Source organism: Ictalurus punctatus, chromosome 17 (genome assembly GCF_001660625.3).
Source record: "Ictalurus punctatus breed USDA103 chromosome 17, Coco_2.0, whole genome shotgun sequence".
Classification (NCBI taxonomy): Eukaryota; Metazoa; Chordata; class Actinopteri; order Siluriformes; family Ictaluridae; genus Ictalurus; species Ictalurus punctatus.
The window spans coordinates 3,838,395-3,853,871 of NC_030432.2; the positions used below are offsets into that span (position 1 = coordinate 3,838,395).

The 15,477-nt window shown below is 42.3% G+C and overlaps 1 protein-coding gene across 4 annotated transcripts in view; it reads right to left on the minus strand.

Annotated features, from left to right (window-relative positions):
• Nucleotides 1-7,418: 7,418 nt before the first annotated feature.
• The window catches only part of nyap2a (neuronal tyrosine-phosphorylated phosphoinositide-3-kinase adaptor 2a), a 41,229-nt gene continuing 33,170 nt past the window's right edge, over nucleotides 7,419-15,477 (minus strand). For 3 of the 4 annotated variants that reach the window (XM_017491630.3, XM_047161349.2, XM_017491632.3), the window contains exons 5-7: nucleotides 12,331-12,498; nucleotides 12,061-12,182; nucleotides 7,419-8,141 (exon numbers count right to left, since the gene is read on the minus strand). In XM_017491630.3, the coding sequence (XP_017347119.1) occupies nucleotides 7,914-8,141; nucleotides 12,061-12,182; nucleotides 12,331-12,498 (518 nt within the window). In that variant the 3' untranslated portion in view covers nucleotides 7,419-7,913. The remainder of the gene's footprint in view (nucleotides 8,142-12,060; nucleotides 12,183-12,330; nucleotides 12,499-15,477) is intronic. The other variant, XM_017491629.3, reaches the window with a different exon arrangement.

The following is a 15,477-nucleotide window of genomic DNA, read 5'->3' on the forward strand; positions in this document are numbered from 1 at the left end:
ATGACTCCGCTGCAAATGACTTGTCTTGTAATTGTGCATTTTCTTCTCATAACTCGTGAATTAATATCACACACTTGCGATTTGTACATCTCTCAGCTGCGAGTTAACGTTTCACGGTTAGAAATGTTTTTTTTTTTTAATGTGCATGCTCGAATTAGACTCGGCGCTGATGCGCTGCGTATGTGGCCGTGTGGAGGGGAAGACTTTTGTAAATGGAATTGAATGAAGTATGGACATGGTATTAACATTGATCATCCATCCTTCCATCCATCCTTCCATCCATCCATCCATCCATCCATCCATCCTTCCATCCATCCATCCATCCATCCATCCTTCCTTCCATCCATCCATCCTTCCATCCATCCTTCCATCCATCCTTCCATCCATCCATCCATCCTTCCATCCATCCATCCATCCTTCCATTCATCCATCCTTCCATTCATCCATCCATCCATCCTTCCATTCATCCATCCATCCATCCTTCCATTCATCCATCCATCCTTCCATTCATCCATCCTTCCATTCATCCATCCATCCTTCCATTCATCCATCCTTCCATTCATCCATCCATCCATCCATCCATCCATCCATCCATCCTTCCATTCATCCATCCTTCCATTCATCCATCCATCCTTCCATTCATCCATCCATCCATCCTTCCATTCATTCATCCATTCATTCATTCATCCATCCATCCTTCCATTCATTCATCCATTCATTCATCCATCAATTCATCCTTCCATTCATCCATCCATCCTTCCATTCATCCATCCTTCCATCCATCCATCCATCCTTCCATTCATCCATCCTTCCATCCATCCATCCATCCATCCATCCTTCCATTCATTCATCCATCAATTCATCCTTCCATTCATCCATCCATCCTTCCATTCATCCATCCTTCCATCCATCCATCCATCCTTCCATTCATCCATCCTTCCTTCCATTCATCCATCCATCCATCCTTCCTTCCATTCATTCATCCATCCATCCATCCATCCATCCTTCCATTCATTCATTCATCCTTCCTTCCATTCATTCATCCATCCATTCATTCATCCATCCATCCTTCCATTCATTCATCCTTCCTTCCATTCATCCATTCATCCATCAATTCATTCTTTCATCCATCCATCCATTCATCCATCCCTCAGTTCTTTCTTCCATTCATCCATCCAATAACAATTTCCATTCCTTTGTGTTTATTTCTCTTTACTCTCTTGTTGGTGCTCTACACAAAGCTATTAATGCTGTACAGTTATGGAAAATGATGATGTTTCCACCAGCCAAACTATTTAGATCTACACAATTCAAGCACAACAAGGTTCTACTCCAGAGAGAGAGAGAGAGAGAGAGAGAGAGAGAGAGAGAGAGAGACAGAGCCAGAGAGAGAGAGAGACAGAGACAGAGAGAGAGAGAGAGAGAGACAGAGCCAAAGAGAGAGAGAGAGAGAGAGAGAGAGACAGAGCCAGAGAGAGAGAGAGAGAGAGACAGAGACAGAGAGAGAGAGAGAGAGAGAGAGAGACAGAGCCAGAGAGAGAGAGAGAGACAGAGACAGAGAGAGAGAGAGAGAGAGAGAGAGCCAGAGAGAGAGAGAGAGAGAGAGACAGAGAGAGAGAGAGAGAGAGACAGAGAGAGAGAGAGAGAGAGAGAGAGAGAGAGAGAGAGACAGAGCCAGAGAGAGAGAGAGAGAGAGAGAGACAGAGACAGAGAGAGAGAGAGACAGAGATAGAGCCAGAGAGAGAGAGAGAGAGAGAGAGACAGAGAGAGAGAGAGAGAGACAGAGAGAGAGAGAGAGAGAGAGAGAGAGAGAGAGACAGAGCCAGAGAGAGAGAGAGAGAGAGAGAGAGAGAGACAGAGAGAGAGAGAGACAGAGATAGAGCCAGAGAGAGAGAGAGAGAGAGAGAGAGAGAGAGAGAGAGAGAGAGAGAACATATGGAATGTTTTATAACCGAACTGGTAGAGGAATGTTCATATAAAGGGAATACCGGCACTTTTGCTCTCTCTCTCTCTCTCTCTCTCTCTCTCTCTCTCTCTCTCTCACACACACACACACACACACACACACATTGTTCTGCTGCGTAGTTCTCCTTCTTGTTCTGCACTGCCTCCATGTGGAGATCTGAAATGTTGCGTTTATCAGCTTGAGCAGCTTGAGGATCAAACCCGTGGTTCAGATCTCTGTTACGTGAACAGCAAGTGGATCATATAACAACACATGGCGTAACACATATTGCTGGAGGACGTGGTGGCGTAGTGGTTAGCAGGACTGCCTCACACCTCTGGGTTTTGGGGGTTCGATTCCTGCCACCGCTCGGTGTGCTCAGAGCCTGTGTGTTCTCGCTGTGCTTCTGGGGTTTCCTCCAGGTACTCCGTTTTCCTCCCACAATACAAAGATTGATTGGCATTTCCAAATTGTCCATAGTGTGTGAATGTGTGTGCGATTGTAGCCAGGGTTGGCACCCCATCCACAGTGTCCTCCACCCTGCTCCAGGTTCCCTGCGACCCCCTGTAGGATGAGCGGTATGGAAAATGGACGGATGGGTGGAGTTTCACTGATTTCACTAACATTAACTGGTTAATTAAGTTAGCCTGATTTCTTCTTCACCGACGGCAGGTTAGACTAGCACCTATTCCAGCAGCTCACCTTAATTGGCTTGGTGTTTGGATGAATGGTGTTTTACATTTTAACCTTCACTCGAGTACATTTTGAAACCGAGTAAGATTCCGACCCATTTATATACACACACGTATATTTGAGTATCACCTGAGAAATAATGCGTAACGTCTTCACACAACCCGGGTGGGTGACTCCTTCATGAACCACGCCATTACATCCTGTAGATCTGAGATTTAAGGGTTTTGAATTAGGAAGTAGACCAAAAACAACAACAACAACAACAACAACAACCGTCTTTCTTATTTACAGAGAGCACACAATATAGACAACACAATGCGCAAAAACATATTTATTTTTATTTATTTATTTCATCATTTGATTTAAAAGACAGAAAACAGTGGTACAGTAATCATACCCACTTTCAACTCTCCAGTTGCCAGAAAAATAAAGACAGCAATACGCTCGGTGCAAGAAAAGACACAACCTGTGACATCACCGTGCGTACGTCAGAGCCCCTCCCACCCGCAGTGCAACGGACGCACTTCCACACGATAGAATAGAATATTTACATGCGTACACACACACTCTCTCACACACACACACACGAGTGTAGAAGTGCTAGATGGTTTGTATAGCCAATCCAACTGTTTCAGTATGATTGTCCAACCCTCACCCCCCCCCCCCCCCCCCCCCCACCATTCATTTTGGGATTTCATTGTTCATTTGCAACACAGTAGATCACGTCTTTGATACGAAACACGTTCTTACTCAAACAACCGTGTGTTTACAGTGTCCGAAATAATGAGTACACATATTTTTCCATGAGGAAGTGGAATTGTATCGTCATTGTGTGTGTGTGTGTGTGTGTGTCCTTATGGTAGGAAGCAAAGTCAGGAATTTTCTGGAGTGCTTATCTTGATTCACTGTTATACTATCTATTATATTTTCCACTTTCTTAATAACATGATTTTGCCTTGATAACTTCAAACAAGAAAAAAAGAAAAGAGAGAGAACGACTGTTTGGAGCTGCTATAACGTAAGTGATGACGGGAACTGACGGGTCTAGCGGACGCTCCACAGCATTCACTGTAACTACAAATGGTTCATTTTCCCCACTAATTGGGATTGGTGACAAATTGCTGTGATACAAGAGGAATACAGCACTTCAGGATGTCCTGTGATGTACACGCACCCCGGAGATGTTTTATTCCTTATTTATTGGGTAAAACTTTCCACTTTTCCGGAATGATTAGGACGTGACCCGACGTACCCCCGGCTCCTAGATATCCTCAGAGGCTTCATAGTGTTCAACGTGAGCAGTGTGTGCGTCTAGGATTCGGTTCAAGTTCTCAAAAGATTAGAGCGTAAAAGTGAACAGGGATAAAAAACGCTGGTACTATGGTACTAACGGTTGATTCGGACACTGCGGTATATTTGGGAATCAGTCCCTAATGACTGAAGACTAGTCCTCGGAGGGAGAATGCTGCTACTGCTTCTCTAATGGATGAGTCATGTCAATATTTGTGAGGGAAAGTTGCTCGTTTTCAGAGTCGTGTTATGCACGTGCTTAAGTTGAGATTGTTCGACATGTTTTCTGCAAATGATGTCTTATACTTTCATTATTCAGCAGCTTATATAATAGCACATGATCCACCACATCATATTATTATTATTATTGTTATTATTATTATATTATTATTAGGGGGCCAAGCACTGTCAATTTCCATCCAATTAGATTTTCCACCATTTTTAACAAAATCCAAGGCTACTCCTCCTACACATTTTGTCCAACCATCACACAATTTGGCGCACATCGTCTTCGGAGTAAGCCTAACGATAGTTATTGAAAGAATTTTGAATATTCCGAACGTTTTTCCCGTAATGGGCCAAGGAATCTGACGAACAGGATGTGTTGGCTGTATCTCAGCAACAACTTTTGTGCACTGACACAAAACTCGGTAGGCACCTTCAGGACGACGACCTGAGGCTATGCAACAGATTTCGTGAGAACGCCAACTACTGGTCAGAAGTTACAAAAAAAAAAACATGCTTAGAATGCTTACATCTTACATCAAGTGGCATTTTTAGTACTCCTCCTCCGAATTGTGTCCAATTCTCACCAAGTTTGGCTCACGTTATCTTGAGACATGTCTAAACAAAAATGATCAAAGGAACTCTGATATTCAAAGCCGTTCTCCCGTAACGGACTGGCAAATGCGTGAAACTACAAATCACGCTTCAATCCCTTATGCAACAACTGTAGCGCATCTGTGAATGTAAAGCTCACCGAGTCTGGGTGCTTGGCCCCCAAAAATGCTGCTTGCAGCTTTAATTATTATTATTACTTAGCATTTTATATATATATTTTTTATATCATGTGCCAATAGTTAATTGTGGGCACAACTTAATGTAACCACAAAATAAAATCGTAACGTTTGCAGCATGTAGAGTATTTTCCCGTGCATTTAATTCACTATTTTGTCAAGTGAAACAAAAAAGTCCGATGTTTTGTTTCTGCGCTGTCCAGCCTGGGTTAGTTTGCATGTCACCCCCCCCCCCACCCACCCCCCATGTATACGGGATAATTTACTCGTATTACTACTTCCACTCCTACATACTGTACAGTATAAGTGTGCTGTGTGCTAGTCCTAGCGCTTCCAGTGTAGGAAGTAGTGAGTGAGGGCACCATTCCGAACATTATAGCACAGCTCAACCTTTGACCTTTAGCCCCTCCCTAAATTTGCCATCACTTTAAGTCACAGTGAACCCAGGTCTTCAAAGGCAACGTGTTTTGCATGGATGTCAGCTCTATAAGCGTAATCATGTGTAGGTGTGTTAAAAAGATGGAGAACAGGGTTAAGTGGGCGTGGCTGGCAGAAAGAGGAGGGGCTTTCAATTTCACCAGCACCATTTGTGAGGGGTGTGGCACTGTCACACCAAGCAGATGTTCGAACTGACATCACTCTGGTATCATGTCTCGCCTCCAGCAGTGCAAACAATAAAATAAAATAAATGTTTAAAAAATAATAATAATAATCACAGAACACAGTGTAGTCATGCTGATCAGCTTTGAGAAATGTGTGAAGGTGCTGCTCTTACATATAAAACCAGGATTGGACCCTCTCTCACTCCTTATTTGACAATCCTTATTTGCTCATTTTTTTAAATTTTTTTTTTGATAGCCAGTAATTAATGCCTAAATGACACAAACACTTCACTGTTGATTCACTATTTTCATCTATCAGTGACAAAAAATATCAAAATATCATTCTACACATCACAAAGGACAAACTCACAGTCACACTATTCACTTCCATTTGATTCGGGAGTCAAATCAGTCCGGTCATGGATGAATCAGACTGAATCGGAATCTTATCGATTCGACATCCAGTCTATCCAGATGTGCTTCACTCAGGCATACAGTGAATATCTTATTGTCCATTAGGCAAGTGGTTCAAAGTCATGATTCCGGTTCGTATCCATAATTCAGGAGAGGCTGAACACGGAAATATGGCTCTTCCGTAGATGCTGTAGTAAACTTGGTTCCGATGTGGTAAACTTGGTACAGATCGCTATATAAGCCTTCCACTTCCTGACTGAGAACATAGTCTATATGTCTAATATATGCCCCAAAGCCCTGGGCATTCATCCTAACACTTTCTATAAAGCCCATATTCATAAATCATCCTTGAAATATCTAGGTTTCCGTGTAAGCATTTTTACAAATGAATAATACTTCATAAAGCGCGAATAATGGCATGACTTGATCACGTGTCATCGTTATATAATGCGATCGATCGCTGAGTGTTTCGAGTAGCGAGTGAATACGCTAAATTAGTCCTCGTTATAGGGTAAGATTCATGAGAAAATTGTAGGTTTACTTATAACGTGATTTTTGCAGCGGGACGTGGCGTAACAGGACGCGAGTGTGTATACTCGGCGCGTCTTATTGAGGCCGATAAACAGGTCAGCGACACCGAAGAAGGAAGAGCCGTAATCAAAACAAACGATGAAGGGCAGAAGAAGTAATGCACGAAAACCGTTGGCAAGACTTCACATAGAGACATAGAGACGGGGGATGAATAGGTCGAAATAATTAAAGGCTGAACACAGAACAGGTGAACACAATAGGGTAAGCAATCGATGAGAGGACCGAGATGGAGAGACGAGCAAACAAAGCAAAGGCATACGGGAACTAGGAACGATATCAAGGGGTGCTTCATAGAACACGGGCTTCACAGAAAGTGTTTCTTTTCCTTAAAAACAATGGAATTTGTTGTAGTATTGCCTGATATAACTTAAAGGGATGAGATGGTCCCTGTGAGCATGAAGTTAGCATGCGCACAGGCTTTTACATCCTTCTACCTACCGTCTATTCTTAGCCATTTTTACCGGTTCTTTTATCCGTACTTCCTTAATGGTCACAGCACTTGTAAGTATGTTTTTGACCGAGTCGGTGTAGTCCTTATGGGCGGAAAACTCAAGAAAAGAGTTGAACAGCACCAGAGATATCAGGCTTTAACGTGTTGGAGTTTGATTCCGAAGAGAGATCAGCACCTCAAGTACACACAACGAGACCTCGACAACAATCTTCCATCGCAACGGTTCGTCACAACACCCGAGCTTTAAGATGTCCAAAATAGATTCCTTTTCTTAAAATAGTGCTTTTGTTAAATCCCTATATGAAAAAAAATTATTATCCTCTGACTTTCCTATAACGCACGTATATATAAAAATCGTCACATATTCAATTCATTTCTAACATAGTTCTTTTATATATATATATATATATATATATATATATATATATATATACACCCCATATATATTATACGCTATAGATTAATTTTTTTTCTTCAACACCGATAAGCGTTGACGCAACTTAAAAACATTAGAAAAAAAGAAAAAAGGAGGAAGGAAAAGAATAGGAACAGAAGAAAATTCCATCTGTGAGGGGATGCATATCATATCATCGCATGGCTAAATTGTTACACTCGACTTTCTCATTTAGAAAACCTCCAAGCGTCGTTTCTCATCGTTTCCCTTTGTTTCGATATAAAAATATGAAATACAAACAGAGATAAGAAACCAAGGACACTTAAATCTGAACCCCCACCTCAGATTTAAGCTGATTTGCTACAGAATTTCAATTAAATTCCCTTTGCTTCCTATTGGCTAAACCAGCCACCGTTCGGCCACACCCCCTCGTCATCCGGTGTCCCGGTGTCTACAGACTGGAGGCCTGAACGCTGATTATTCCTCACTACCGCTTTACCTCAATCACTTCCTGGTGTTAGATAGCTGTGTCCCAGAAGACTGTGGTTTGGGCAGAGTAGGGTGGAGGGCCGTATTTTTTGCCCCCGTTGGTCTTTTTCCAGCTGGGGAGGATGGGCATGCTGTCTTGTTTGCACAGGGCCTTGTCTGGCTTCTGCCGCGCCTTGATCTCCTTGCAAAGATGCCGTTTCTTCTCGATCATCTCCATCATGGTGTTGTCCCCGCATGCCCACGGCACTGGGGGCATCTGGGGGTAAGAGAATGTTGGTGCCATCTTTACCCTTATGCTTTTTTTTTATTTTATTTTTATTTAAAAATGACTATATGAAGATACCACTAGTTTCAGTCTGCACATTTGAGTGATGTCACATGGTAGAGAATTCGCTATTACCTCCGTAGCTATAGATATATACGTTACATATAAAAAATACAGCGATAAAACTGACATCGTTGGCCACGCCCCACTAGCCAGTCGTCGATTGTTTAACTATAACAACACAACGACGAGTGTTTCCTTCCTTACTGACGACATCGAGCCGGACGGGTTACGTCCATGAGGCAATGTATTTGCAAGTAAAACCTTTGCAAAAATGTTCTCACATGGTTAGTTTTAACATTACTGAACAGAAATGTCCGTACGTAGCAAGTTCGCATGTCTGGCAAATCCAACCAACGTGGTGTAATATCACTGAGAGACCATCACCGATCTCCGTCGTTCCTCGGACATACGTCATACGGCTCGGTCTAGCGGGTCTTTCCGATTTGACCACTTCCTGTACGGCTGTAGTAGCATGCACGTAGGCCTAGGTTATAGATTTAATGATGCGCTGCAGCAGCCAGTATTTACTGTATATTTGAGAATGATGAATGAATGAATGAATGAATTATTTACTGAAAGCTGCTTCCATGAGAGTTTACTTATGGCTTTATCACAATATATATTAAACTTTTGAAAATTATTATGCGTATTACAGACCCGTGTACGTTAAGCGGTAGTAGTATTTATAGCATTAACTCACACACACACACACTACAAATCTAAACACGGCAGTATAGCTGAGGTACACACACACACACGCACACACACTCATGCACACTAAGACCCTGTGTACAGTACATGCACAATTAAAGGTACTAGCGAATGCAAACACACTTACACGGAAACACACACACACGGCAATATTCATTGAAACATACACAGTTGTGCTTTTGAGTGAGGAAGCAGCAGACACACACACAGAAAACACAGGACAAACAGGAACAAGAGTGTAAACCACTGACATGATTTTATTTTGTTGTTTGATTAGTTTAATGGGGATTAGATTTGTCCGGAGTTCTCGCTGGTTAATTTCTTCAAAGTTTAGTTTCTAGTCACAGGTACATATGTCCAGGGGATTTGGAGTCTAGTGAATTATATATATATATATATATATATATATATATATATATATATATATATATATATATATATATATATATATATATATATATATATATATATATAAACGAGGGTTTTCTGAGGACTTCAGTATATACAGCAATGTGAGGACTGGAAACTGATTTGTGTGTGTGTGTGTGTGTGTGTGTGAGAGAGAGATCATCAAACTATCAGACTCCTCTATCCTGGTGAATATACAGTAGCACATGATCTCGGCGCTGATATAATACACATTAAAAAATAGAAAGGAAAAAAAAAACCCCATACAGGCGAACATACAGTATGCGGTGCATTTATGACCCATGACCTTGACATCAAGACAGCGTTTGTATATACACACATCAAACAATCCGGAATATAGAAACGAGCGTAAAAGAAGATCGCTGTGAATCGTTTCATTGAGAAACGATACGGACAACGGCGTTTACCGATCCCAAAACCAGTCTGTGGTTTGAATAAACGTCTGGGTCGATTAAAAAACGCCAGACAAGACCTTATTCGGATTCTCTGCGAAATATCCGAAAATGTCGCATAACACAGATTTCTACTGCAAAGGACGAGAGGGTAGGGTACGGCCGTACGTCTTCTACACGTCCGCTTCGCTCGATAGTCCCGAGGTGGATGAGATTCGCTGTATCTGCTTTAAATCTGCTGTTTGATGTTTGTATATAAGTGTATTTAAGACATATACATATAGCTTATCAGAACCTGGGTCCAGAGCAGAGCTGTCCGTATTCGAACAACCAAAATACTTCATTTCGTCTGCTTCCTCCCGTTCAGAGCTATAGACCCTCGTTAGCTATTATACGTCTTTTTTTTTTGTTGTTGTTCTGATGAAATGACTGGTTTTCTTTTAAAGTTTAAAAGCAAAGCGAATGTTAAATTAAAGCTAGAGATTTGGTTAAAAATGGGGGGGGGGGGGGGGGAACAAAACATGATTATTTAGTTTTAAAAACAAAACAACAAATTATAGTATTATGTTCCTAATTCGAAGATGTTTATATAGTAACTGCCAGGCGGGGGTCAGAACACGTGGGGAATCGGAACACATGCAGCTCGGATATATGAAACGTTACCACGTGCCAAGTTTACACACAAAACAAGTCTGATTACACAGTCAGTACGTTTACGCGGACAACAGTAATCCGATATGAACCCGATTAAGACGATACTCTGATTAAGAAACTAGCACGTAAACAGCGATTATCGATGACCTTAATCCGATTAAAGTCGTACTCGAAGTAAACACGAATGGAATTAAGACGTGTGGAGTAATTCCTGGTTTAGTCGCATTATCGACGTGTATTACAGACATGTACACACCTTAATCACACTATTAACGTCGTGTGGAAGTTTTCACCGCATTGTGCGACAGGACACGTACTCACACGGCAGCGCTCAACCGTTTGGTGGCAAATAAGAGAGCACGACTGCGTCCCAAACCGCGTACTTACCTACTATATAGTAGGAGAAATACATGCATCTCTATATACACTATAGTAGGTAAGTATGCGGTTTGGGACGCAGCCCACGGCTTCAAGCAGTCGTCTATTTGCACGCACAGCATGACAAATAATTAACTGCACTTGAAGCGTTCGTAAAAATTTTAAATAAAAACACCTAAAACTGTATACGGCTCCATAACGGAGACGAACTGTATCTCAATACGTGAAATTCTGGAGGGACGTCGGACGGTGTGGCGCGGTGATGTAATGACGTGTGCTGTTAATCGATCTATGTTCTATAACATGTAAAACCGCAACATGAAAGGAGTATTCTAAAAGCGACTCATGTAAACACCTTAATCACAATATTGTCTTATTCAGAATAAGGTCTATAATTAGATTACTGCTGTCCGTGTAAACGTAGTTAGTGACTGGCAGGAGCTGTAGCCAATCAAAAGAGAGAGAGAGTGAGCGCGTGAGGAGATGTATTTTTTTGTAGTTAATTAAGACGACCTACGCCGCCATCTTGCTCCCTCCAAAGCGACTTGAACACACCTGACGTCATAATTACGACTTCCCAACTCATAAATGCGAACTTCCTAGGAGGACTGGAACGCACAGTTTGTGTCATCACCTCATTGAGAAGTTGCTGAGCTTAGACTAGAGGACTCAGGATAGCTGGGTAGTGACAGGAAGTGTTGGGAATTTCTAAGCTAGCGTGCTAATGATTCAGTAAGTCACCTTGGGCCAAACCGTTTTCACAGTCTGGAGAACTGAATACATAAACATAAACATAAACAGATTTGACAACTAAATAACTTGGAAACAAATGAAGTAAAGAGAGCAGGCGAAAATAAAAAATAAAAAGTTTATGAGCAGATTATTTTTGATGTGTTGCGCGGGAGACGTTTTGCTTGTTCATCTGGCGCTCAGTAGCTGTGATGTCATCATGCTGAACTTTATGGACTATAAAGTTATTTTATTCTTCTGGAATACTGAACAGAGCGGAGGAGTGCAGCCCTGATCTGGACCAAATGGGAAAATACATACACGTGGTGGACACACACACACACACACACACACACACACACACACACACACACACCATTAACAGAGACAGCTTTGACGAGGATGGAACGGACACACAAGTGTTCATAAGCTCAAAAGGAAACAGACACACACAGAAGACATGGACTAACAGGCTGACGGACAGACACGGAGACAGGACAGAGCACCACACGCATGCGCCGTCTCGCTCACGACGAACAGTGCGAGTGAGGTACCTGGCATGGGCTCCCGCTCTGATTGGCTGAGGACTCGGGGGCGTGTCTCTGGGGCGTTCCTACCGGAGACGACACTCCCGACGTAGAGGCGGAACGGCCGAGCTTACAGGCAGCTTTCGGTTCTGAGGAGGCAAAGAGAAAACGGGGCCAAGATTTTAAAGTTGGCGCAGTATCGCCGCCTTCTGGACAAACTGTGATGTCATGGCAACGGCATTCAGTCAGATTCTACATAACTATGTTACAGCCAACGCGCTGTTTGTCTTGAGTCACCTGAGCTTCCACTCCCCAGCATGGTGGTGGGACTGATGGAGGAGCGGCCTAGACGAGTGGGCGTGGCACATTGTCCTGAGGGCGTGTCCCAATCCTGCACTTTTGGGGAGGAGCTACGAAGAGCTCGTTCTTTACTGTCAATGCTGTGGCTCCTGGTCTTCCCTTCAACTTCACACACACACACGCACACGCACACACACACACACACACACACATTAGTGTAGTGTGAACAGATGTTTAAGTCAAAATGTATTAAAAGCCAGTGTGTGTGTGTGTGTGTGTGTGTGTGTGTGTGTGTGTGTGTGTGTGTGTGTGTGAGAGAGAGAGAGAGAGAGAGAGAGAGAGAGAGAGATTAATTATATGTGACTTTGCCTTGGGCTCCTTGGCATTTTCACTGGCAATTATCTTATCTTGCTCGGCTCTCTCTCTCTCTCTCTCTCTCTCTCTCTCTCTCTCTCTCTCTCTCACTCACTCACACACACACAGAATTTTGCTGATCAGAGTTAAGTAGAGTCAAGAGCATGAACATGAAAGTCAGATAGAGAAAGTGAGAGCAAGAGAGACAGAACAGGGTGAGAGAGAGAAGGAGAGAGAAAAGAAAGACAGAAAAGAGAGAGAGAGAGAGAGTCAGACAACAGTGGGAGAGAGGCATGAGAGAGAGAGAGAGAGAGAGAGAGAGAGAGAGAGAGAGAGAGAGAGAGAGAGAGAGTGAGTGAGTCAGACAACAGTGGGAGAGAGACAGAAAGATAGAGAGGACAAAGAAATGCAGGCAGAGAACAGTGAGAGAGGAAAAGAAAGAAAGAGATGAAGAAATGGACAGCAAAACTTTCCAGATATGAAGAAGGTATGACGTCCTGGTCATTTTACCATGTTTTACTCTTGGACGTTTGCTTTAGTTGCTAACGTTTAGAACATGAAGAGAGAGAGAGAGAGAGAGAGAGAGAGAGAGAGAGAGAGAGAGAGAGAGAGAGAGAGGTGGATATGAAGAAGGTATAACCTCTTTAGAAAAGCCATGTTTTATTCTTAGAAGTTCTCTTTACTCCATATTCGGTGCAAAAGTGATTATTGCTGTTACAGCAAAAAATTGTCAAAAATTTGAGAGTTATTATTATTATTATTATTATTATTATTATTATTATTATTATTATTATTATTCGGTCACTACACTACACGTGCACTTACAGCAAAATGACCACATGGTGTCACTGTATAGCCTCTCTGTCTGTGTGTGTGTGTGTGTGTGTGTGTGTGTGTGTGTGTGTGTGTGTGTGTGCAAGCTGATTTACTAACAGGATCTACAGGGGATTGCATTTTATTATTTAAATGAGCAAAATCATGCGGAAGTGTTGTGCAGCTTTGGGTTTGCTTTAATGAATATGCAAATCAGAGGAGTTTCTTTCTAAAAGCACAAAACCTTGATATTTATGCAAATAAACTGATTACACGCCCACAACGTGATTTGTTTTAGTCACCTCAGGTGACAAACACACATCCAGTTGTCTCCACCTCCTGCACTTGACTCCTCCCAGGTAGGACTTGCCTGGAATGCTGGGACAGTGTGAATTTTAGCAATACCTATATACAATTACAGTATTATTATTACCTTTAAATATATTATCTGAAAATATTTGCTTATAATCTGTCTCAGGTTAGCTAAAATGTTCCCTACAGATTATTATGGATTAGCAGTAAAAGACAGAGAGCTAAACTAACACGTTCAGATCTTGGCGTCCTGTCAGTGGTTGAATGATGCTATGCGCTGGTCTAACCTGCACTGACCGGACACATATACACATCTCAGAAGAGACTATGAGGATTCATACCTGAGAAAGGTTTCTTGATGATTATAACCTTGTAGTACGTACGTTCATTACGTCACGGACATCGTGGCACTAAACGCCGAGGTCCTTCCGAGCTAATTTCCGTAAACTCGTTCGTGAATGGAACGATGCTAGCTAGCTAAACGTGCCCGTTCTAAACGCCTCAGTAAGAACGTGAATCCATCTAGCATTAGGTTTGTTCAAGCAATATAAATGAAGGATGTTAGTGATACTGATACAATAGTTAGCAACTTAGCTGAGATGAAATGGACGCTGCAAAGATGGAACGATTATCCCTCCTGTTCGCCTGTAATCACGACTGTCTTCTGTTGCGTCTATGAACACTTTTCCGACTCGGACACCCAACAGAACCGGACGTTTTAGAGAACAATCTTAAAAACGTACGCTTAAAAATCACTTTAACCTTTCACTGTATTTTAGCAACCAGTAAGACAGTATTACTAAACTAACTAGCTACCTGATTTAGTTAGCATACTGTACAAGAATGTTAGCTGCTATAATAGTAGCCCTAAACCAGCAGTGTGTGACATTACTGAATATTTACACACACAGCAATACAGATTAATATATCATATCTGCAGTAAAAACCTTTGCTAACAGCATTGGTTGTCGAGGTGGAAGGCTAGAAACCCGGTGTGCATGCACGTTAACATCCTGTGCTGCACGATGCATTTGAAGCATCTTTAGTAACTGCCTGGTCAGGGTCATGACGGTTTAATTTTGGCTACTAGTTTGTTTATGTTTGAACTGGAGTGATGTAGCTACGTTGAAGAACTGGAGTGATGTAGCTAAGTTGAGGAACTGGAGTGATGTAGCTACGTTGAGGAACTGGAGTGATGTAGCTACGTTGAGGAACTGGAGTGATGTAGCTACGTTGAAGAACTGGAGTGATGTAGCTACGTTGAAGAACTGGAGTGATGTAGCTAAGTTGAAGAACTGGAGTGATGTAGCTACGTTGAGGAACTGGAGTGATGTAGCTACGTTGAGGAACTGGAGTGATGTAGCTACGTTGAGGAACTGGAGTGATGTAGCTACGTTGAGGAACTGGAGTGATGTAGCTACGTTGAGGAACTGGAGTGATGTAGCTACGTTGAGGAACTGGAGTGATGTAGCTAGGTTGAGGAACTGGAGTGATGTAGCTAGGTTGAGGAACTGGAGTGATGTAGCTACGTTGAGGAACTGGAGTGATGTAGCTACGTTGAGGAACTGGAGTGATGTAGCTACGTTGAGGAACTGGAGTGATGTAGCTACGTTGAGGAACTGGAGTGATGTAGCTAGGTTGAGGAACTGGAGTGATGTAGCTACG